The sequence below is a fragment of the Aricia agestis genome, chromosome Z, assembly GCF_905147365.1.
Source record: "Aricia agestis chromosome Z, ilAriAges1.1, whole genome shotgun sequence".
NCBI classification, from domain to species: Eukaryota; Metazoa; Arthropoda; class Insecta; order Lepidoptera; family Lycaenidae; genus Aricia; species Aricia agestis.
The window spans coordinates 3,721,881-3,747,327 of record NC_056428.1 but is presented as its reverse complement, the minus strand read 5'-3'; the positions used below and the strand labels follow the sequence as shown (position 1 = coordinate 3,747,327).

Sequence of the window (25,447 nt, the reverse complement as noted above, 5' to 3'; positions counted from 1 at the left end):
TGGTAGCATATGCTTAGAATACTTTTCACGAAACCGAAGTCACCACATGTTTCTCTATAAATTTTGAGGAGTTCCCTCGATTACTTATGGATCCTTCATCAGATCACCACTTTTGTGAATATAATACATAGGGTATCATCCCAATTGGGATGATACCCTATATACCAAAAGAAAAAAATTTAAAATCGGTTAACAAACGGCGGAGTAATCGTTGAACATAAGAAAACGAACATAACACCTCCCCCATTTAGAAAGTCGGTTAAAATTGTAGCCTATGTGTTATTCTGATGTATAAGCTATATTATTGTAAAGTTTCATTAAAATCCGTTCAGTAGTTTTTGCGTGAAAGAGTAACAAACATCCATACATCCACACATCCACACATCTATACGTCCATACATCCAAACAAACTTTCACCTTTATAATATTAGTAGGAAGTACGATTTTGTTTTTAGTATTTGTTGATACAGCGGCAACCGAAACACAATCTGCGAAAATTTCAGAAGTCTAGCTATACCGGTTCTTCACTTGCAGCCTGGAGACAGACGGACGCACGGACAGACGGACAGACATCGAAGTCTTAGTAATAGGGTCCCGTTTTTTCCCCTTTGGGTACGGAACCCTAAAATTTCTTACTTTTCTTGTCTTAGTCTGCAGTGTTACTAGATAACTTTCTGTAAAATATAAATGTAAAAAAAAAACGTATGGCGCTCAGGGACTGCCGCGGTAAACGTCGTTACGTCTAGTCGCACGCACACAAATACGTGCCGAATTCTGCCGAACAGAAAGGACGTTAGACGATGCACGGCAAAGCTCTCCTGTTTTTAAGCTATGCAATAGGCAATAGCTTAAAAACCCAAATAATTTTAAGTTTGTAACAATAATAAACAAGACGTGAGTGGAAGAATAAGGTAAGTAACATGAAAAAATTTCCCGTTTTTTGCTTACATGGAGGCCGGGGCCTTTGGGCATTAGGGCCGGAAAAATTATTTGAAATATAAAAAATATGGATTATATGTGTAGCCAGATATATTAGCTAGGTTATGTAGTAGATAACTTACAAGTATTATTAAAATAATTAGGGAAAAAATGAGTTATTGTCCGTATGTTACGAAATGTTACTTGTTCGATTCTTTCACTCACGTCTTCTTGTTTTATTGTGAATTGAGGAGTATTATAGGGTACAGTTGCACAAGGCATGCAAAATATTAACAAAACACTTTTATGTAAGTACAACTTTATTAGATTCACTTAATCATAACACAAATATCGGCAGTGTAAAATAAATGCAATTCCTCCACGATTTCAAATCAGATAACATAACATGTAACACTTCTCACACAAATACTTGGTTGGGTTCATCTTGAGGTAAAATTATCGTTTTAATGCTGGCCTGGAAAGAAAAAAATCTTATAAATAATAATTATAGATAACGATGTAAAAAAAGTTATAGGATATTTTGTTTTCATTTTGAAACTTTTCAGACTGAAATGTATTTCAGAGTGCTTAGTAAAAATGCATTCGCCGGTTTCGAGTAAAGTTAGATGACCAATCCCATTCATTTTTTAAATGGCTATTGGCGTTGGCTTTGGTCTTTACTCTTTATGATCCCCATCCTAGTTGGCCATAGCATTTACCCGATCTACCGGCCCATTGATTCGAGCATCTTAATTTTCTTAGCATCTTGATTTTACAAACTCACTTTTTCTGGAAGCCGAACTTGCTCAACAAGGTGGGTTGGTTAGCGGGCAGGGAGGCAGTACGCTTCAACCCCGATACGCGGCATGTTGATTTTACACTCTTGGTTCTGTCAAACCTGGCTATTAGAGTCGGCGATACCTCCTTTTTCATCTGAAAATATTATTTAGTTTATATTGTATTATCCATACTTTAACGATGCGAATGGCGTCCGAAAAGGAAGATCTTCCGAGCGAGCGAGATAGCATGCTTGGTCAGGCCGAACCCGCCGAAGCCCACTGACGTCATTTCAGACGTTGTATTATGAATTCGATTGAATGACTAGCGCATTCATTGAATGACACCATTTAATTGAATGACTCGGCCGAACGTCGATTGGACGATCATCTCTTAACTTCCTAGTTATCGATTTGTAACATAGCCCTTTGAAGATAGCAGACATTAAATCAGTCAGGTAATTGAACTTATTACACTTTTTTACCACTGCGGCCCTAAACACTAAAACAAATACTATAATATACTATTGATATTTTGTCGATCAAATTTACGATAAATTGCTTTATTTTTAATAAAATAATATGACAGCGTGGATTTATCTATAACTACCCTGTCAACGACAACTTAAAAAATATAGCATCTCATTTAACAACTTCACTATATGATTTTTAGTCAAGATGTTAAACGTCACATTCAACATCTTGACGAGTTATTCTTTAGTCATTCAATTGAATGGTGTCATTCAATGAATGCGCTAGTCATTCAATCAAATCGCAGTTTAAGCCAGATGACTGCGATATATATATATATATATATATATATATATATATATATATATATATATATATATATATATATATATATATATATATATATATATATATATGCGCTAGTCATTCAATCAAATCGCAGTTTAAGCCAGATGACTGCGATATATATATATATATATATATATATATATATATATATTTCCACCCCGGAGTTGATATTACGTCCTACATGGCGGTTTTTACCAATGATATTGCGTCCGACTGACTTGTTGCATCCTGTATACGGACGCAAGATTGACTATCTCTCAAATTCAGCCAGAAGTAGTGTTAAGGTTAGTACAATGGCTGGGTGAAATATTGGCATGGACGTTGTTTTGTCACCGGAGTGCTTTTCGGCGTATTTCTTAGTTCCGCTATTTGGCGCGCGAATTTTGGAGGTCGCTACTGTGCGCCGTATATCAGTGGCGTATATTCGATACTTTGTTTACGTATAACACGCCGATAATGTGGATTCCTGTATATAATAAAAGTTTTTATCAATTCTAATGTGTGATTTAATTACGTCCCACAAAACGACATCGTCCCAGAGGAGACGCGGGGGTGACAGAGGCGAGGGGGTGGAGTTCGCACGCGACATGCAAGGGCATGTTTTTGTTTATATTTTTTGCTTAATGACGCTTGTGGTATAAATATTGTGTAGTGAGGCGAATATTTGAGAGAGACTTAATTCATGTCTTCGAAGTTGGGTTCAAAACGCCTTCGTAAATTTGATGTAACATTACACATTTCAATGTCTAATTAACTTACGAAAATGCTGCTAAAACTATTTGAAAGTAGAGTTAATATTTCAAAAGTTATTATAAAAAAAAGTACCAAATTATGAAATTTTTGCGTGTCGTTTCGATACTGCCGCTTACAATTTATTTATAAAAAAAATGAGCTAGAAAGGATTAAAAAATTGATGTTAATTTGAAGATAAAGAACTAATAAACTATCCGATACCAACAAATAACACATCAACTTACATTAAATAACTAAAAATTATATTTTTAAAATGTTCTTAAAATTAGCGTCATTGTCCTGCGCATTGTTTGTTTTGAATGCCTTGCCGATATACTCAACGTGACGGGTTGAAACCTGTTTTGCGATAAAATCTGCTGGCTCACTTTATTTGATCGCAGTGCTTTGGTGTGGATAGAGGTCTTCGTTTTATGCTCTCTCTCTCTCTCTCTTTGAAATACGTTCTACAAAAATTTCCAAATAAGACGTCATTTACATTTCTCGATGAGTGCCAACATTTGTCTGTTTTTCACTACTTTTTTTTTATACCAAGTTATAAAGGCCCGCAACATTTCTAAGTTCTTAATAATTTTCTTAGTTTTCTTTATATCAATACTTAATTATAAACGAATTTAGTGAATTCCTCATTTTCCTGAACGTCTTTTTCCTGAATAGCCCTAAAAACATAATGACGATCATTCAGAATAATGATCAAATCTGTAACTGTATTTCAGGAAAACAGGAACAAATATATCGAATCGATGCAATGTCGATATTAAAATTAGGTAGTTATTTGACACATTTTCGAAAAATGGTAGTAGAATAGTAAGAAAAGTAGTAAAAAAATTATCTACACTTCAATATTATAAAGCAGGAGAGGTTGTTTGTTTGTTTGAACGCGTTAATCTCAGGAACTACTAGTCCGATTTGAAAAATTCTTTCAGTGTTAGATAGCCCATTTATCGAGGAAGGCTATAAGCAATATTTTATCACGCTAAGAATAATAGGAGCGAAGAAATATAGGAAAATGTGGAAAAAACTGAGGGAAATTATTTGAAAGGGCTTATTTGAACGCGCTTATCTCAGGAACTACTGGTCCGATTTGAAAAATTCTTTCAGTGTTAGATAGCCAAATTATCGAGGAAGGCTATAAGGAATATTTTATCACGCCAAGAATAATAGGAGCGAAGAAATAGAGGAAAATGTGGAAAAAACGGGGGGAAATTATTTGAAAGAGGGCTTATTTGAACACACTAATCTCAGGAACTACTGGTCCGATTTGAAAGATTCTTTCAGTGTTAGATAGCCCATTTATCGAGGAAGGCTATAGGCTATATTTTTTTACGCTAAGACTAATAGGAGCTAAGAAATAGAGGAAAAAATGGAAAAAACGGGGGAAATTATTTGAAGAGGCTTATCTCACGAGCTACTGGAGCAATTTTCCTTTTATTTGGTACAGATAACTGATAAGAATTAAGAAATTGACCGTGAAGGATCATAGGCTATTTTTTGTGCCCTAATTTGTCTGTGAAATATCTAATTTACGCGAGCGAAGCCGCGCGGAACGTTTGATAATAAAATATTATTTGAGAAATAATAAATAGGTATCAGAATTATTATTATTTAACACGTGTACATTTTTTATTGCAGGTGACTCGAAAAGGTAGAATATATTTTTTCAAAGGCAGATTTTGGTATTAGCTATATTTTAGGAAATACATTTTTATAATAAATCAACACTTTTACTAACATACAAGTTTTATTGAAAATCCTATTTTTTACTTATAATAATAATAACCCCCACACCGGTTTCGGTGACGGTGGCTGGTTTCATTGAAACCAGGCCAGTTACGCAGGAGTAATTTTTTTAGTGCCCAAGTGTGTGCGCAGTACACATGAGCACTCCTTTTAACTCTCATAACCCAGTGGGACGGACGACCGACACGACTGGCGAGAGATGCGCAGGACCGACTTTTACATGCCCATCCGTGATCCGACGCATGGATCATCTTACTTGTCAGACCTTATTTTCCTGTTCTGAGTGTCAGACAATCAGGTGATCAGCTTGCAATGTCCTAAGTCCTTACTAAACTTGGAAATAACAATTAACAATATGTTTCCAACGCGGGAATCAAACCTCTGAGTCAAGAGTCACGCTCTGGACCATGATTGACTATGACTATCACAGCACAGAACGCAACGTCGCGTCGTGTTTGTTTACGCGCGCGCGTTAACCTACTACTTACGAAAAAAAATATTATTATTGTGAACTTGTATTATAATCAAATACCGTCCTCTTTTTGTACAAAACAAATAAACAGAAATAATAGGTACTATTATAGATAATAACCATAATTGAAATTTACAAACCAAGTATAAATTAAAACCTACTAGGTACTTACCTATTCATTATTTTTAATATACTTAATGGGATACTTACTTACTAATGAGAGTATCCTAGCACTTCTTTTCATTGTGCCTGTTATTTTAATTCCACTGGGTGAATCTACTCAAAATGTTATTTTAGGCCAAAAATTGTGTTTTTTTAAAAAACCCTTAAATATTGCTCTGAATGTTTCTGGTGTTAAAAGACACCGAAATAGAATTCCTTTTCTGTAAGAGTCACGAAAAAAAATTAAATAATTTAAGAGATATTTAATATTAAGTAAAAACTGTTGTTCATGACAATGACAAAATTTGTGGAAAATGACGTGTCTACTTAGAATAATGACAATTTGTTGAGAATAATTTTAAAAATCTTATCCATATTCGTGCTGATTATATTATTATTATTATTATAAACGCCTCCGTTGTCAAGTGGTCCAGAGCGTGACTCTTGACTCAGAGGTGTGATTCCCGCGTTGGAAACATATTGTTAATTGTTATTTCCAAGTTTAGTAAGGACTTAGGACATTGCAAGCTGATCACCTGATTGTCTGACACTCAGAACAGGAAAATAAGGTCTGACAAGTAAGATGATCCATGCGTCGGATCACGGATGGGCATGTAAAAGTCGGTCCTGCGCATCTCTCGCCAGTCGTGTCGGTCGTCCTTCCCACTGGGTTATGAGAGTTAAAAGGAGTGCTCATGTGTACTGCGCACACACTTGGGCACTAAAAAAATTACTCCTGCGTAACTGGCCTGGTTTCAATGAAACCAGCCACCGTCACCGAAACCGGTGTGGGGGTTATTATTATTATAAGTAAAAAATAGGATTTTCAATAAAACTTGTATGTTAGTAAAAGTGTTGATTTATTATAAAAATGTATTTCCTAAAATATAGCTAATACCAAAATCTGCCTTTGAAAAAATATATTCTACCTTTTCGAGTCACCTGCAATAAAAAATGTACACGTGTTAAATAATAATAATTCTGATACCTATTTATTATTTCTCAAATAATATTTTATTATCAAACGTTCCGCGCGGCTTCGCTCGCGTAAATTAGATATTTCACAGACAAATTAGGGCACAAAAAATAGCCTATGATCCTTCACGTGGTCAATTTCTTAATTCTTATCAGTTATCTGTACCAAATAAAAGGAAAAATTGCTCCAGTAGCTCGTGAGATAAGCCCCTTCAAATAATTTCCCGTTTTTTCCATTTGTTCTTCTATTTCTTAGCTCCTATTAGTCTTAGCGTAAAAAAATATAGCCTATAACCTTCCTCAATGAATGGGCTATCTAACACTGAAAGAATCTTTCAAATCGGACCAGTACTTCCTGAGATTAGTGTGTTCAAATAAGCCCTCTTTCAAATAATTTCCCCCCGTTTTTTTCACATTTTCCTCTATTTCTTCGCTCCTATTATTCTTGGCGTAATAAAATATTCTTTATAGCCTTCCTCGATAAATGGGCTATCTTACACTGAAAGAATTTTTCAAATCGGACCAGTAGTTCCTGAGATAAGCGCGTTCAAATAAGCCCTTTCAAATAATTTCCCTCCGTTTTTTCTACATTTTCCTCTATTTCTTCGCTCCTATTATTCTTAGCGTGATAAAATATTGCTTATAGCCTTCCTCGATAAATGGGCTATCTAACACTGAAAGAATTTTTCAAATTGGACTAGTAGTTCCTGAGATTAACGCGTTTAAACAAACAAACAACCTCTCCTGCTTTATAATATTGAAGTGTAGATAACATTTTTACTACTTTTCTTACTATTCTACTACTATTTTTCGAAAATGTGTCAAATAACTACCTAGTTGTAATATCGACATTGCATCAATTCGATATATTTGTTCCTGTTTTCCTGAAATACAGTTACAGATTTGATCATTATTCTGAATGATCGTCATTATGTTTTTAGGGCTATTCAGAAAAAAGACGTTCAGGAAAATGAGGAATTCACTAAATTCGTTTATAATTAAGTATTGATATAAAGAAAACTAAGAAAATTATTAAGAACTTAGAAATGTTGCGGGCCTTTATAACTTGGTATAAAAAAAAAGTAGTGAAAAACAGACAAATGTTGGCACACATCGAGAAATGTAAATGACGTCTTACAAATATATACTAGTAATCTGTGACGTCTTATTTGGAAATTTTTGTAGAACGTATTTCAAAGAGAGAGAGAGAGAGCATAAAACGAAGACCTCTATCCACACCAAAGCACTGCGATCAAATAAAGTGAGCCAGCAGATTTTATCGCAAAATAGGTTTCAACCCGTCACGTTGAGTATATCGGCAAGGCATTCAAAGCAAACAATGCGCAGGACAATGACGCGAATTTTAAGAACATTTTAAAAATATAATTTTTAGTTCTTTAATGTATTTATTGGGATCTATTATATAGGTACCTATGTATGTATCGATATAACATATAAGGTTAGGAGGAAGCAACAAACTCAACAGTTTATGGCGTACATACAAAAATAATATACGGTACCGATATAATCTCAAATATAGTAAGGAGTCATTTAATTAGTAGAATGCATGGAATTAATATAGTACAATATACGGTATCAATATATCCATACAGTTCTACGTGAGCGATCACAACGGACGCGCGTGTATCACTCCGCTTACCGTGTAGTAGGCATTCGCGACCGGACTTGTTTACGTTTACAGTGATAAGGAATATACGAGTACTTTAGTGAATAGGGTATCTCCTGGAAACAGGAGACCCTTTAAAAATGTCAATAAACCCTAAGTTATGTGCAACCCCAACGTCTCAAATTAACCCTCAGTTAACTACCAACCCAATTTCTCAAATAAACACAATGTCTCAGTTACCTACTAGTCAATCTACTAGTTACGCAAATGTAACGTCGTCTACCTGTTACCCCAAGAAGGATCAAGCGATAATATTGGATTCAATAGAAGGAATTCAATTAAGAGAATACATTGTTGCCTTAGCTACGTTAGTTCCATCGACGGCTATCAGATTTGTATCTCGTATTTCAAATGCGCGAGTCTGTGTATACTTGGACAGTAAGAAAACAGCGGATAATTTAATTGATAATAATAAAAGAATTAATGTTCAAAACAACAGCCTCGAAATTAAGCCTTTGATAACCAGAAACAAAAGAATAGTCTTATCCAACGTATGCCCGGTCATACCTAACTCGTTAATAGAACAAAAATTCGGAGAATTGAATATTAAAATTATGTCTCAAATATCATTTATGAAAATCGGAGCAACCGAGCCTGGATTTTCCCATATTTTAAGCTTCAGGAGACAGCTTTATATCAGCCCAGAGGATGAGATATTGCTTCCTGAATCCATCCAAATAACATTTGAAGGAACTAATTACTGGATTTATATATCTACTGATTCATTAAAATGTTTTACCTGCAATGCTATGGGCCATATAGCTAAGAACTGTAAACAAGGTCTTACTATTTCCCCAACTATTGAAACCGAGTCGCCCCTAGTCGTTGAAAATAATATCAATGATGACATTACGAACACCGCCACAGTTTTACCTACTGTCTTAGATATTCCAAGCCCACATTTCCAAGACCACCAAAAGGGAATAAAAAGAATTCATTCGGCTACCGCTAGTGAGACATCGAATATTGAAGTTCCTAAGAATGACAAGATAGAAGAAGACAGTGAAATCATGGGTGAAACTGACGAATCCAGTAGCAATATGTCTATTGAAGAAGGAAAAACTAAAATTAAGAAGAAGATAAAAAGAAATGATTCAAGAACGGACAAGGAAGTATGGAGAACGATCGAAAGCTGTATACACGAACTCAACAAGGATAAGGACTTTCCGATTAATTTAGACCAATTTATTAGCCTACTTGATAATTCACGTGGTAAATTGCATATAAAAGAATTAGTTAGTTGTTATACTGATAATGTTAAGGATTTAATCAAAATGTGTAATTTACTTCATTGTAAAATGAACAAAGGTCTCAAAAATAGATGTTCAAGACTGACTAGGAAATTACATGAATTGTTACGGGAGTCAACCATTGAAAAATAAGTATTATTTGCATATACATACGTTTAATTTTACATATTTTCGCTTATATATATATATATATATTTTTTTTTTTTTTTTGTTATACTTATTAGTTATTACTTATACTATTATGGACATATTACAATGGAATGTAAATGGATACTTCAGACGATTAGAATATATCAAGTTATTGATAAGTCGTGTTAATCCTACTTGCATTTGTTTACAAGAAACTAACTTCAGTAATCATTATGGGTCTCTTCAAGGATATCAGGGTTTTTTCAGGAACAGAACATCGGGTAACAGAGCGAGTGGTGGTGTTGCTATATTTGTTAAGCCACACACAATCGCGGAAGAAATACAATTAACAACAAATATCGAAGCTATAGCTATAAAAGTTAAGGTACCGTTATCCCTCACAATATGCAATGTTTATCTCCCTAATAGTCAACAACTTAATTTACACGATCTAAATGTCTTGATAAGACAACTTCCCATTCCATTTATTTTATTAGGCGATTTTAATTCACATCATTTTTATTGGGGTTCTCAAAAATGCGATACTAGGGGTAGGATAATAGCACAATGGATTGATGATAATGATAACGTGATTTTATTGAATAATGGACAGCCTACACATTTTGATAGTAACACAGGTCGCACTAGTGTTATAGATTTAGCGGTAGCTTCACAAAGTATAGTAACATATTTTGATTGGAACGCTATTGACGAACTATATGACAGCGACCACTTTCCAATTTTGATTAGATCCCGTACATCAGACTTAGATTACGTGAAATGCCCAAAAAAATGGAAGTTTGATAGCGCTAACTGGGAAACATTTCAAGAAGAGATTAATAAAAACATAAATAAACTACCGTCTTTAAGTGAATTAAATAATTATTCGATTAATAATATCATAGAAAATTTTACAAACTTAATATTAGAATCGGCTGATAAATCGATACCCAAAACATCCGGAATTATAAGGAAAAATAATCTCCCCTGGTGGAACGAAGAATGTAAAAAAGCAGTAAAAGATTATAAAAAAGCATTTAGGAAATTTAAAAAACAAGCTCATAATTTAGATAACAACATTACATACAAAATAGAATATAAGAAAAAAAGATCACAGTGTCGAAGAATTCTTAAAGAAACTAAGAAAAAATATTGGGAAAATTGGGTTTCATCGATTACTCCAAAAACCTCAATAAATGATATGTGGAAGAAAATTCACTGCTTAGATAAAAATAAAAAAAGAATAAATACAATAACTTTAGAAAAAGAAAATGATTGTTTCGCGTCAAGTCCCGCTGAAGTGTCAGATTTATTAGTTAGAACCTTTTCTAGTAATTCAAGCTGCAATAATTACGACAAAAATTTTATTACTTACAAAAATAGTCAAGAATTGTTATTTAACTTTAACACTTCGGATAACCTAAGCCCAATTAACAGCGAGATATATTTACATGAACTGTTAGCGGTACTCTCCAAAGTTGGTAATACTAGTCCAGGTCCAGACAATTTACCCAACACTATAATAAAACACTTACCTAATAGTGGAATTCAATATTTATTACAAATATATAATCATATATGGACAAAACAAGTGTTTCCAGATAATTGGAGGGAAGCTGTTGTCATTCCTATACTGAAGCCTGGTAAAATACCTACTTCAACACTAAGCTATAGACCTATTTCATTGACATGCAATTTATGTAAAATTTTAGAGAAAATTATTAGTAAAAGGTTAAGGTGGTATCTAGAAATTAACAACTACTTATCTCAATATCAGTACGGTTTTAGACAGCATCGGTCAACATATGACCATTTAATTAATTTAGAATCTGAAATATTAGATAATTTTGTGAATGACAACTATACTATTATCATAGCTTTAGATATAGAAAAGGCCTATGAAATGGTCTGGAAACAGAGAATATTAAAATTACTTAATGATATGGGAATAAAAGGAAACATGTTAGCTTTTATCAAAAACTTTCTTAGCGACAGGAAAATTAGAGTCAGACTAAATGAAATTTTATCTGATCCCCAAATTTTAGAAAACGGTTTACCTCAGGGATCTGTATTGAGTGTTGTTCTATTTTTGATCGCAATTAACGATGTTCTTTCTTGTTTAGTTAGACCGGTAAAGGGTTTTCTATTTGCGGATGACCTAACAATTACTTGTAGTGGTCGATCTCTCGAACCAATCATAAAACTTCTTCAAAATGTATTAAATAGACTACAAGAATGGTCTATGAAAACAGGATTCAAATTTTCAAAAACTAAAACGGAATTTATAATAGTAAGCAAAAAGAGGAATAAAACAAGAAACATAAATTTAACATTAAATGGGATTAAAATTAAAGAAGTTAAAAACCTGAAAATTTTGGGACTAACATTTGATAAGAAAATGACATGGATTGATCATATTAATAGCTTAAAATCGGAATGTTACAAAAGATTAAATATTTTAAAAGTGCTGTCATCTAAAAAATGGGGAGCTGATAGAAATTGTTTATTACAAGCTCATCAATCTATAATCAAACAAAAAATTGATTACGGGTCTATAATTTATGATTCTGCTCAAAAACGTGCCTTACAGTCATTGGAAGCGATTCACAATCAAGGTCTTAGACTAAGTATCGGTGCATTTAAAACAAGTCCAGTTAAAAGTATTTTAGCCGAAGCAGGAGACATGCCGCTTGAATTCAGAAGAAAAGAATTAGTTATTATGTTCTCAATGAAAATTTTATCAAGACCTCAGAATCCGACATACAATTACTACGTAAAGTCATCAATATTAGACTCCCAGTATGAACTTAAGCCCAAATTAATACAGCCTTTTCGTATTAGAGCTGCTAAATATTTGAGTGAGCTAAATATTGATGTCCCACCAATATATAAGGAAACTATATCTCCTCTTAAACCTTGGGATAAGCACGACTTGCCAGTAAACCTCGAAATGTCAAAATATCAAAAAGAACAAACACCACAGTATATATACAAAAATCTATTTCACGAACTTAATAATAAATATACTGATTATATTAAGATCTACACTGACGGTTCGATTATGAATGAAAAATCTGGATGCGCGGTAGTATTTGATAGTGAAATTTATAGATATAGATTAAGGGATTATTTCTCAGTATTTAGTTGTGAAGCAACGGCCATTCTTAAAGCTTTAAACATTATTAAAAATAGTTCTATTAACCAAAAATACATAATCTATACTGATTCAAAGTCATGTTTGACGGCAATAGTTAACGATACTAACAATACGCCTGTTATAAAAGAAATAAAATTATTAATCATTAGTCTCATAGAAGATAAATATAAATTACAATTAATATGGATACCAAGTCACCAAGGTATATCCGGCAATGATAAAGCAGATTTAGAAGCTAAAAATGCTACAAACGAAAGTATTATTTGCGATTCCATCAGCTCATCCATATTTGATTTAAGAAAACATGTAAGATATAAAATAAAAAATTTATGGAATCATAATTGGAAAATAAATAATACAAGTAAGTTGCTACATGTTAGAGATGCAATCTTTGATAAATCACCAATTTCATTTGCCTGTAGAAATGACCAAACAGTTATAACTAGACTACGCATTGGTCACACAAACATAACACATATACATTTAATTACCAAACAAAATGTAAACAAGTGCAAGTGTGGAGCTGAATTATCAGTTTCTCATTTACTCATTGAATGTATAGAATTTAATTTACAAAAGAAATTAAGTAATCTTCCAGATAATTTAAAAGAATGTTTGAATGGAAAAGGTTGTAATTGTACTTTAAAATATTTGAAATTGATTAATATGTATAATTGTATTTGAACTAAAATTATTTGTATTTAAGGTGGTCGTTTAATGACCTTGATGTTGAAAACGACCTTAAATAAATTAAGGAAAAAAAAAAAATATATATATCCATACATTTAAATGGATGTAGGAAAAACGATTAAATGCATGGAACGAATACAAAAATATACAATGTGTCACATGATTTCCATCGCGAACGGAAGCAAAAAACCAGCGAGAATTATCTAATTTTCGTACGTAAACAAAATTTCTCGTCGACAATAGAATTCACATGACAGCAATGTAACTATATTCGCACGAATAACAATTAAAAAGTCATTGGAAATGGTAGACGCCATAGGGTTCGACTTTGAAAAGACGCAACAAGTCTTCGGCGATTTAAATATATATATATATATATATATATATATATATATATATATATATATATATATATATATATATATATATATATATATCTTGCCGTTCTCCGAAACTTCGATAGCGCGATGCAGGATTGTTAGGCTGAGTACCACCACAATACTATTTATATAATTTAAGGTGTAACAAAACAAAGTGATAATACTTTTGGGTGGTGAAACCAAACGAGCGTAATTTTGTGAGTCATAAATCGCAGAATATTTGCTGCATTCAGTTTCATTTTCATTGTTCACACGAGCGTAATTATGTAAGTCATAAATAATACGAAAAATAATAATTTACGCGACCGAAATTCTGTGACTCACGACTCACAAAATTACGCTCTTTTAGCCTCACCCTTATCTTTAAATAAATAAAACAAAATACCTGTGATTGCATATCAGCCACATCATCTACACAATAAGTATTCTCAATAATTTCTTCGCTGTACCCTGTATCATAGCTTATCTGAGATTCACATTTCTTCCGAAAAGGATTCCTCGGACTAGGCTTCAGTATTGGACTTTTCTGGCACTTTACTGGACTATTAACAGGAGAGTTCTCCTTTTGACTACCACTTGGACTATCGTCTATTACATAGCAGCCCGTATCATCACTATTTACAATTTTCTCTGGTGACTCTTCTATTGTTTTATCATGATATTCCACATTATTACTAAAGAATTTACTCTCTATGACGTTTTCATCCATAACTGTTCTTGGGAATTTGCTTAGTTTCTTCAGGACTGAGTAACTTGCGTTTTTGAGACACTTCTTGAAAGATCGTTGTTTGTTTTCGAGTATGGGAGATTTCGGCTTTGGAGTGCAAATACTTTGGGAGTTTTCCTCAATAATGGCGATATTATGTGGGTTTAGGCTGTCTATATGAGATTGAGTGTCGTTTACGATCTTTTGTTTCTTACTCGCTGGCTCCACGCCATACATTTTACTTAGAGATTCTATTGTCAAGCTGAAAATAAAACAATAATAATAAGTAAAAAAAATATTGCTAAATGATTTTGCCAGTGTAAAATAATAAAATGTTTGAACAAATAAATGCTATAATGTAACAACCATTTTTTGGCGGCAATGGTAGTTATGATAGAGGACACACACACTTATTATAGGTTATTACTTATTTTATTGCTGCATTTTTTTTTTCTACTTATAATATAGATAATTTACTGCAAAGATATAATAGTACCTTTGGTCCTGATCCTGAGTTTCAGCCACATATTTACTGGGCAGCACCACAACTTTCTTCCGCACCCTGGTCTGTGGTGGTGGAATGATTGGCTCCGGCTTAGACACCTTCTTCTTCCAGGGACAAGGGTCTTGCAGGTACACCTCATACTCCCCGCTCCATATGCTTTGGTGATTGGAAACACCGGATTCTTTCCAACTGCCTGTCCTTATGTGGCCATCCTGAAATTATTTATTCAAAATTTAAGAAAAGACATAGTAGAAAGCGCAAGATCGAACATTTTCAACACCTTAAAGGTACCACACCTTTTGAGCAAAAAATAGCAGTAAAACCGTAAAAAATAAAAATGGAAGTAAAATATCCTAGTATTTTCTTTGATGTTAAATAAGTCAACTTCTTTATATGGGCAGTCAATAATCACCAGCCTCAAGAAAAATGGCAATTAACTTCTTATAAAAATTAGATAAGATAAGTATTCACAACAAATATTTTACATTTACAAATCAAACTAAATTTTATTTCATTGTTGGTTGTCTTAAGACACCACCTCCTCCAGATTATACCACATCGTCCTATCTCTGCAATCTCTTCTCCAATTCTTGGGTAGGTCATCTTCCCACCGTTTACATTGCCTTCCTTGTTTTCTTTTCCATTCCTTGGGAACCATTCAGTTAGGTCTTTTGTCCACTTTCCCTTGTTCGACCTCATCATATGTCCAGTCCAACGCCATTTAAGGGTTTTGACTTTTTCCATTACATCTGTTACTTTTGTTGCCTTGCGTAGATCGGTTAGTTTCCATCTATCTTTTAGCTTTACGCATAACATACTTCTTTCCATACTTTGTTGATATACCTTCAATTTACGGATGTTTCTTTCTGTCATACCCAAGAAGTTAATATACCTAGCGGTATAGAGCAACAATCTCGAGCTGTCAAACGAAACCGAAATTGGTTTCATCTGTGTGTAAAAAAATGTGTACCGTGTACGTATACACTTACACAAGCATGATTGAACATGATTTCTTTGAGATTAAATTGTCAAAGTGCGGCACGTGCCGACTGGACGTCAAAAAAGAGTGCTGCTGTCATGTATCACATGTCTCTTTTTACCACGCAGTGTTACTGATAGTGACATCGTGACATCTCTCTTGCTCAGGCCTTTGTTTCTCTATTCCGCTAGGTATATTAACTTTATGGTCATACACCAAGTTTGGCATCCGTAAGTCAGCACTGGAAGGATACATGTGTCAAATATTTTTGCTTTTTGTCGTATTGGTATTTTATCGTTTTTCATTACTCTTTAACGGCCGTTCCCAATATTTGATCTATCTCTGGTTTTGCCCTACTAGAGATATGAATAGCTCACAATTGACATAAAATATATGTCTCTTATGTCTAATGTGAGCTATTCCTATCTCTAGTAGGGCAAAACCAGAGATAGATCAAATATTGGGAACGGCCGTTAGAGACCAATATCTTCACCAAGTGTTTGTTACCCTCTTATCGATCTCTTTTGTCATTAAATTCGTGGGTGATATAATGTGGTCGAGATACACAAATACATCAACATATTGTATTGATTGGTTTGCTACTACCATTGCATCTTTATTTCTGTTGGTCATGACTTTTGTTTTACTTGCATTCATGGACAGCCCAGCTTTTAGGCTTTCAGTAGATAATTCACTGAGCATTTTTGTAGTTCTGCAGATGTTTTTGCAAATATGTAGTACTATGTTATCAGCAAACCTGAGGTGTGTTATGTTTATGTTGTCCATTTATACTGATGCCATTGTTTTCCCAGTCTAATCGTCTAAAAATGTCTTCTAGAACAGCCGTGAACAGTTTTGGGGACAAAGAATCTCCTTGCCTTACTCCCTTATGGATTTTAAACTCTTCGCCTGTTCCTTCTAGTTGTATTCTTGCTGTGTTATATATTTTTTATTCTGTTTATGTATTTTTGTTGTATTCCTTGCTTTTGTAAGGCTTTTTTTTATCTTTATTTTATAAAGGGTATGGCCTATCATTAAGATGTATGGCCTTTGTAAGCCCGGCCTTAACAAAAATTTTACAAATTAATTTAGGCGACATATTATACGTAACATTATTATCTAATTCTCTTAAATATAGGGAATGTATAACAAAACTTATTAACCTATCACTATGTTCAGCTTTGAAATCCGAACTTACAATATTATGTATAAAAAAATAAAAATCTAATTTGCTACACTTTATAGATGGAAGTGTGAATTAGCGAGTCAAAGGCTTTATTATAGTCCACGAAACCCATATAAGGTTGTCCATATTCGTTTTGTTTTTCTATTAGTTGCTTTAAAGAATGAATATGATCAACCGTCGAGAAATCCATTCTTTGTATTCTTTTAGCATTTTAAGTGCTTTCTTTATTCCTCCCGTTTTTTCTATTTCTTGTCTAATATGTGTCAATCTTAATTCTTTCTTATGTTTCCTTATATTTATATGAATTTTTTTGCTGATATCTTCTATATGTTTCAGGTTGTTTTTTCTATCTTTTATTAGCCCCCTTCTTGTTTCCATGAGTTTTTGGCTTCTTGTCCTAGCTTGTCTTTTGCTTTATATTGGATTCTTATTTTGTTAGCTATGGATGTAACGGACTTTTCTAATAGGTTATATTTGTCTTGTATGTTGTTGTTATCTGCTAGACGCTAGTGTTTGGATATTTTTTGGAGTTCTGAGTTCGGACATTAGTTCTGCCGGAAGAGGATTTGGGATGTTGGACGTTTTAGAATTCCTTCATTTACTTCTTGATTTCTTTTGGCTTGTGTTCGTAGTGGCTCTTACCATTCTATGATTTGTGCTGAAGTTGAGTTTGTTAATTACTTCTAGGTTATTGAAATGTGTTGGGGAATTGGTAAGTATGTAGTCGATTACATTGGTGTGCTTGCCATCAGGAGAAATCCAGGTCCATTGTCGCGATGGTTTTCTTTTGTAGAATCCATTCATTATTTTCAGGTTGTTTTCATGGGCCAGTTCTACTAACATGTATCCGTCAGAATTTCTTTTGTCTCTGCTATATTTACCTATAATATTTTCTTCCCCACTTTATTGTTTCTCTATTTGGCTGTTAAAATCTCCCATGGCAATATTTTGCTTATAGCATTCTAACAGTGTCATTTAGGGTTTAATAAAATGTAGGCCTGTATGATAGACCAGGGTGATTTATGGTATGTTCCATAATGTTTTTCCTTAATTGTTTTTTAATCATGAAGCCAACTCCATGCATTCCTTGTCTTTCTCCTTTGCAATATAGGATGTAGTCCGGGTATTCTCGTATTTCTTCGCCCATTCTTCGCACTCGCTATTTATACGGGCCCTAGTATGTCGCATTTGATTGAACTAAGGGCTTCTTTCAGTTCAGATAGTTTTTCGTCTGTTCGCAGTGTTCTGGTGTTTAGTGTTGCTATATGAATTTTTTACCCCTGGGATTGTTTTGATCTAATTTCCCACGGAGACCAGCAGGATTGGGAAATGTATTCCTTGTTGTTTTATTTGTGTTTTCCCCGTTGAGCGTAGTGGGTTTTGGGTCATTGCAGGGCCTTGGACGAAATATGTCGAACCTCATTATTTATTTATTTTGGACAGTGTAGACATTTTTTTTCCTGTACTTCCGGTCGTTGGTGATTTAGGTGGGGATCTTTTTCTTTTGTTTTATATTTTATATTAATAAAAATTAATAAAGTATAACTGTTTAGTTATGCCTTAATAATAATTATTATTAGAAGCTTTATTAACCCATCAACTCCCAAGCTGTCGAATTCGACCGCGATAATAGAATAACAATAGATTTCCAAGAATCCGCGATCGACGGATTCATTTGATACTATTAGAGTTAATAAAATAAAGATTAATATACTGACCGTCACAGTAACGTCAGGGTCCCAGTCGTCCATTTTCTTAAGTGTGAAGGGATTGAGATTGCCTAGAGCCAGCTGGTACGCTACTTTTGGCTCCAACATCTCGCCAGCATTCACACAGAGTGCTTTCTCTATATCTGAAAATAGCCATGTTAAAAAATTAAATAAAGAGTTATAACATGGTCCCATTAACTTGACATATGGTTTGATGAGTGTCAAATAAAGTCACTACTGTAAGATGGATCAGAGAAATTTTCTTAAGGCGTAGGCAACGTGGGCGACTGACCACGGCCTCCGGTCAAAAGGGCCTCGCGCCCACTGGACCACGAGTTTTTTTTAAGGAATTTACTAGTTTTGATACTATAATTTGATACTATATATTATATAAGTATAGAAATATTCATGAATAAATGTTTGAGTTTCAAAAAATTATTTCTCTTAACAAATCAGGGGGCCTCCAAAATATATTTCAGGGGACCTCGCAAGGTATATATCTTGTCCAAATCAAATTTGGGTCTTGCCCCGCCACTGGTAGATTAATTCCAAATGGTCTGACATTTTTGGTCAGGTTATATGAGGAGGTTCTTTTCAAAACTTGACTATTCCACTTGCGACCAAAGTGGATTTTTTATTTTTTTTAAGTTGGTAACATTGAAATCTATATACATCGAAAACAAAATCCTAACAAAACGTGATCAATCCACTAGAAAAAAACATTTCAAAACGCATGATTTCGACAAAAGTAGATTATTCCTCTTCGAATTAACATGTTCAAAATAAGGATTTTAAAATTGCAACAAAACATGATTAATCCTGAAGATATTTTTTTTATTACTAGAAATTGTAACAAAACATGTTTTTTCCTCATATTTTTCAGGTAGTTTAAACTTTTAAAGTTTTTATGTTCTCATTGGTGCTAAATCTGCCAAGTTTTTGAAAGGTTGAGTCAGGCTTGAAAGGGCAAGAACCCAGAGCCGTAAAACGTTTAAAAAAATCCTATTTGACATCTCATAGCTTGACAGTGAGTGACGTAAATTATTTTGTCAAAAATTTTGTCTGTCGCGGTCAGTTGCAGTTCTCTATATTATATTGTATTATCTATGGTTGCAGTTTATTATCCTTTTGTGTTGCGAATTGTGTTTTCTGCATTTCGAGGATCAAAATAATTGAGAAATGGAGTGTCAAACAACAGTACAAGATATTAATACAGGTTCAAGAAGTAGAAAGCGCCGACGACAAAATCGAACGAAGTAAGTTTTTGTGTTTAAACTTAGCTACGAATCTATTGTCATAAAATTTCTGTGATTATGCGTTAATTCAATGTAATTTTTTATAAACCTGGTCTATATTTTTGCTTCAGGGACTACTCGGACTGTGACCCATGTGCACTTGCATTTGAGAAGCCTTGTAATCATAGCGAAAAGAGCAAATTTCATTGCAACAAATTCGCAAGGCGAGATATTTTGAAAAATCGTAAGGCATTGTACAAAAACCAATTCAAAGTGGAGCAGGATGCTTATTTGTCGAGGTTAATTTCGGTATATGAACCTGTTCGTCGTCGTAACAGTAAAACAGCTCCCAAGAAACCCAGACCTAAGCAAAAATCTGCCACTTTTTTTCTACTGAAAAATGGTCATCCTAAGGGAGTATGCAAGAGATTTTTTTTAAACGCCTTAGGATTAAACAGAGGAAGAGTGGATATTCTTGTGAAAAGACTAGGCAATGGGGATGTGATAAGAGAAAATAGAGGTGGAGACCGAAAAAGCAAGAAGTCAGCACATGTCAAGCAGAAGATTATTGATTTTATTAATAAGTTTGAAGCTGCTGAATCCCATTATAATAGGTCAAAATCCAAGCGTATATACCTAAGTTCAGAACTAAGTATAGCTAAACTAAGAAAAATGTACAATGATACAGTAGAGATTTCATTCAGAGCTAAAAAATCTGGTTAGTGAAATAAAATATTACTTAGTAAAGAACGATTTTAAATTAATGTGAACAAAATAAGATTAATCCATAATGGTTTGAATCAAAACTAGATTATTCCTATAGAACACATAACAAAACTTGATTATTCCAATCAGCCTCGTCAAAACTTGATTATTCCATTTTAAGATTCTGGATTTATTCAATATTATAATAATGCTAAAATTTTGAAACTCATACGAAATAATCACTATTCTTGTTGTATATTATAATTCACCAACATTTTATGTTAAACATGTAACTCTGTTCTTAAAATTATATTTCTTTAAATTATACAAAGATCCAAAAAGTGGAATAGTCAAGTTTTGAAAAGAACCTCCTCATATCAAATCAACATTAGTCATGATTTGCAATGTTGCAAATTACATAATTCTGCAATGTGTCTATGCTTTCACTTCTCTTAAAAGCAAGAAAAATAAAGTTGCGTTAAAAACAAAACATATTAACTAGTTTTTAAAATCAACAGAATTTGTATACAAGATGTTAGTGTTCACACCGTTACCCTTGAAACCATCAAATGAGCCCGTCAAAATGAACAACTTCTTCTATGAGAACAATGCTGGGAACTCAAAGAAATCCATCTTCATACCCTTACCAGGCATCCGTATGGGTATGAAGATGGCATTTTTTTTTTAATTCTCATAGAAAAAGTTCTTCAATTTGATGGGCTCATTTGATGGTTTCAAGAATAACAATGTTTACACTAACACACTGTATAGAATTTTTAGTTTCCCACTATGTATGTAAATACAAACTTGAAGAGTAAAATGAAAAAGGTACCTTCATTATCGGGTTCAGTCAACCTCACCATTCTTCTCTCAATGGGATCGTACACATACTGATGTTTGAAAGTGGCTTCTGCTTTCAGAAAGTTCTCACGGTACTCATCTGTCACCACTAAGTTGGAGCGGTTGAAGAAACTTGGCAGTTTTCTTAGTGCCTGTAAAACATAAAAAAAAATTAAAATATTTTCTGATAAAATAAAAAAAATTAAGTGTTTTAATATTACTGAATAGAATTAACCAATGGATAAGAGAACACTGCACTGGCATAAAAAAGTCCTTTATTGTTTTAGAGGCTTTCTGTATCTATTGCAAATGTACCAGAAACTAATCTTAGAAATGACATTTTCAATAAAAATTTCCTTACATTAACAAAATTTGAGTCCTGTGTGGCAGTCACAAATTGTCTGGCTTTCACCAAGCCGATACCTGGCAACGATGCCAGATAGTCGCAACCCGACATGATGCACATTTGTCGGAACTTGTCAAATGTGTAGTGCTCTATAGGGCACTTCATCACTAAGGGAATTTTTACCGTCTCTACCAGTGTGCCTGTGCCATCTAAGTCCATCTTGAAAAGAACCTGAAATAGACCATAAAATTTAAATTTTTATGGCAACTCTTTTCAAAAGGGCAACACAAAAAATATTTTGAAATTATTTTGAAAAATTAACAGTGCTTAGGAATAGCTTAGAATAATAATTAAGGACTTTTATCATCCCTTAATGCAAAGTTTTGTTTTAAAATAGCATGATATAATTATACATATAATATGTACAAAAACATTGAAAGACAAGGTACGAATAATAATTTAAATCTACCATACAAAAATGAAACATCAAGTCACTGTGTAGTACTTTATATTTATTATGCATTAATATTTAAAATTAAATTGAAAACTCACCTTATTGCATCCAAACAATATGAGATCAGAGTCCTCAGTAATAACTAAATGAGCGATATTCTTTATATTGAGGTAGGCGAGTTGTGCGTCAGCTTCATACGGAGCTACTACACAATCTACATTACGTTTCCTACACTCCTTGATCAACGCCAGAGCCATCTCATGTGTGATATCTACACTTCGTCGCATAAAAGACCTTGCTTCATCTATCTGTAACAGGTCCAAATAAAATAAAAACTATTTGCACATATACATTTTGTTTTATTCGGAGTATTATCTGCGATCAATCCACGGATTTTAAGCAGATGTGGTGAACTGATGTTGGTACACATAATATTGTAATTAAATAATAATAATAACTAGGTGACCCAGTGAACTTTGTATCACTTCTGTATTAATATAAACCTTCCCTAACTTCATCAAAATTTAATAAAATTAGCCAAATCGGTTCAGCCGCTTTTGAGTTTTAGCGAGACTAACAAAATTAAAAAATATATTTTTATTTATATAGATAAAAACTAATGATACTTTACAAGTAATGATACTTTACAATATTTTTTTTTTTTTTTATATTAAGTATGTAGATAATAATTAACAAACACAGTATTATCACAACATACTGTGTTTTATCCACAAAAACAATCTATACTAATATTATAAATGCGAAAGTATCTCTGTCTGTCTGTCTCGCTTTCACACCGAAACTACTGAACCGAATGTAATGAAATTTTGTACACAGATAGTCTAAAGCCTGAGAAAGGACATAGGTTACTTTTTAACTGGAAAAGGGGGTTGTAAGGGGGTGAAAACGCGTAAATTTGGTCAAATTAAGTTAGTTCCAAAAACTCAAAAGAGCGCCAAGAGTCCCCTAGATCGCGCTATTGCTTGCTCATGCATATTTCTTTATGAGGTGGTACCATATCGAGCTAGGTTTTTCGATTCTTTCGATTGTTATACACGTTATTAACTAATAACTCACCTACCAACTTAGATATCAAATTCAAAAACAACAGCGCTAAAACTACTGAACCGATTGTAATGAAATTTTGTACATAGATAGTCTAAAGCCTGAGAAAGGACATAGGCTACTTAAAGGGGTTGTAAGGGGGTGTTTATGCGTAAATTTGTTCAAATTAAGTTAGTTCCAAAAACTGGAACAGATGCGCCAAGAGTCGCCTAGATCGCGCCTAGAGGTGGTACCTTGTTGAGTTATTATTTCGATTTTTCAATTGTTATACATGTTATTAAATAACTCACGTACCAACATAGAAAATTAGAAATCAGAAACAACAGTCTACCAATAATAAATACTAAATAGTTTATGGGTATTGGGAAAAGCTAAAGTTGTGTAATGCATTATGCAGCTAAGTTGTGTAACGCTAAATAAGCTTTAAAAGGTATAAAAAAGTTTAATTAAAACATATTATTAGCACACTACACGGCTGTTTTGGGTATTTTGATTTAAGGGGTACCAGGGTTTTAAAAAGCTTTTGACACCAATTTTATTGACACCGCGCGCTATAAACTGTAGTCCACATGGACGAAGTCGCGGGCAACAGCTAGTATAATAATAATATTTCTTATATGTGTTATTAATTATATGTACTTGTAATAATCTATGGTATACCTTTCCCAAGCTCAACAATTCAGCAGCTCTCTTTTTTGATATGTCACGGGATCTGAAAGTTCATTTTATTTTAATTAAAAACATACAGAAAAATTTAAAATCTCCTCAATTTTAGGAAGTCAGTTTTAATGGAATTACTTTATTAGATTTATATTGCTGGGTTTAGTAAACTGTTTTTAAAACATCATGGAAATGGTGTTAAAGAGAGGATGTAACAGGTAAAAAAGCCATTTAAGTATTTCTTATACTTACTCTCTTCTTTTTGATTCTGTTAATGCTTTTGCTGGGAGATGTCGTCCATCAAATACGAGGATTGGTTTTATATTTCTTGATAACAGCATAGAAACATACTTCAAACAATACTTAATGTGACTGAAATAAAAAGAGTTGTAAAATTAAATACGTTTCTTTCACTATTTAAATATGTGTAGCAATTTCATTAACTAAATATTTTTTTATGAATGAGAAGATACTTTGTCATGAAATATTTCTAGAGAATATAAGATAAACAAGACGGCTAAAGGCTCAGGCATAAATAATTTAACCTTAAAATACCTAAACCCAGGACTAAAGCCTACCAAAACATGTATTCAGAACAAAATATAAAAATACCATACATGGCTAAAGAATAAACTTACATGTCAGTGTCTTCCCCTCGAACAAGTTTGTCTGCACAGGCAAAGGCACCTTTATGAAGCCAACAGTAAGTATCAATGGCCACAGTACACCCACTGAATTCACTTACATTGGCTCTTCTTGAAGCCTTTTCAAGAAATGGTATCAAACCAGTGATTCCCATTTTAGATTAATTATATCTAACTTAGGCTGATATTGTAAGCGAGTTAAGGTAATTCTAAGTATTTTTATTGGTTGTGATATGATTACATTTCTTTCTTAAATACACATTTCTTTCTTAAATAAAGCAAAATTTTTAAACTAAAATAATATATTACATGAGCCTAATTTTGAAATTTCTCTCGTAACTGTCAATGTCAAAAGTCAAAAATCTTCCCGCCATCACAAAGACGACGTTTTGATTTTTTTACGATTAGATTAAAAAGCATTGAACAATCTGATAGAATTCCTTGAATGATTATGATTTATGACATTGACATGATTTATTTGCAAAATTTACCAAATTGAGGGTAGTTG

The 25,447-nt window shown here is 33.3% G+C and overlaps 1 protein-coding gene across 1 annotated transcript; it reads right to left on the bottom strand.

Annotated features, from left to right (window-relative positions):
• Window positions 1-1,231: 1,231 nt before the first annotated feature.
• LOC121738978 (exonuclease 1) lies at window positions 1,232-25,322 on the bottom strand. The gene is made up of 11 exons (XM_042131276.1): window positions 24,934-25,322; window positions 24,548-24,667; window positions 24,296-24,347; window positions 22,669-22,878; window positions 22,132-22,347; window positions 21,763-21,922; window positions 19,000-19,133; window positions 15,108-15,328; window positions 14,291-14,873; window positions 1,703-1,851; window positions 1,232-1,393 (listed from the first exon to the last, which is right to left on the bottom strand). The coding sequence occupies exons 1-11, from the start codon at window positions 25,092-25,094 to the stop codon at window positions 1,375-1,377; spliced, it is 2,025 nt and encodes a 674-aa protein (XP_041987210.1). The 5' UTR covers window positions 25,095-25,322; the 3' UTR covers window positions 1,232-1,374.
• Between the last annotated feature and the right edge of the window lie 125 nt (window positions 25,323-25,447).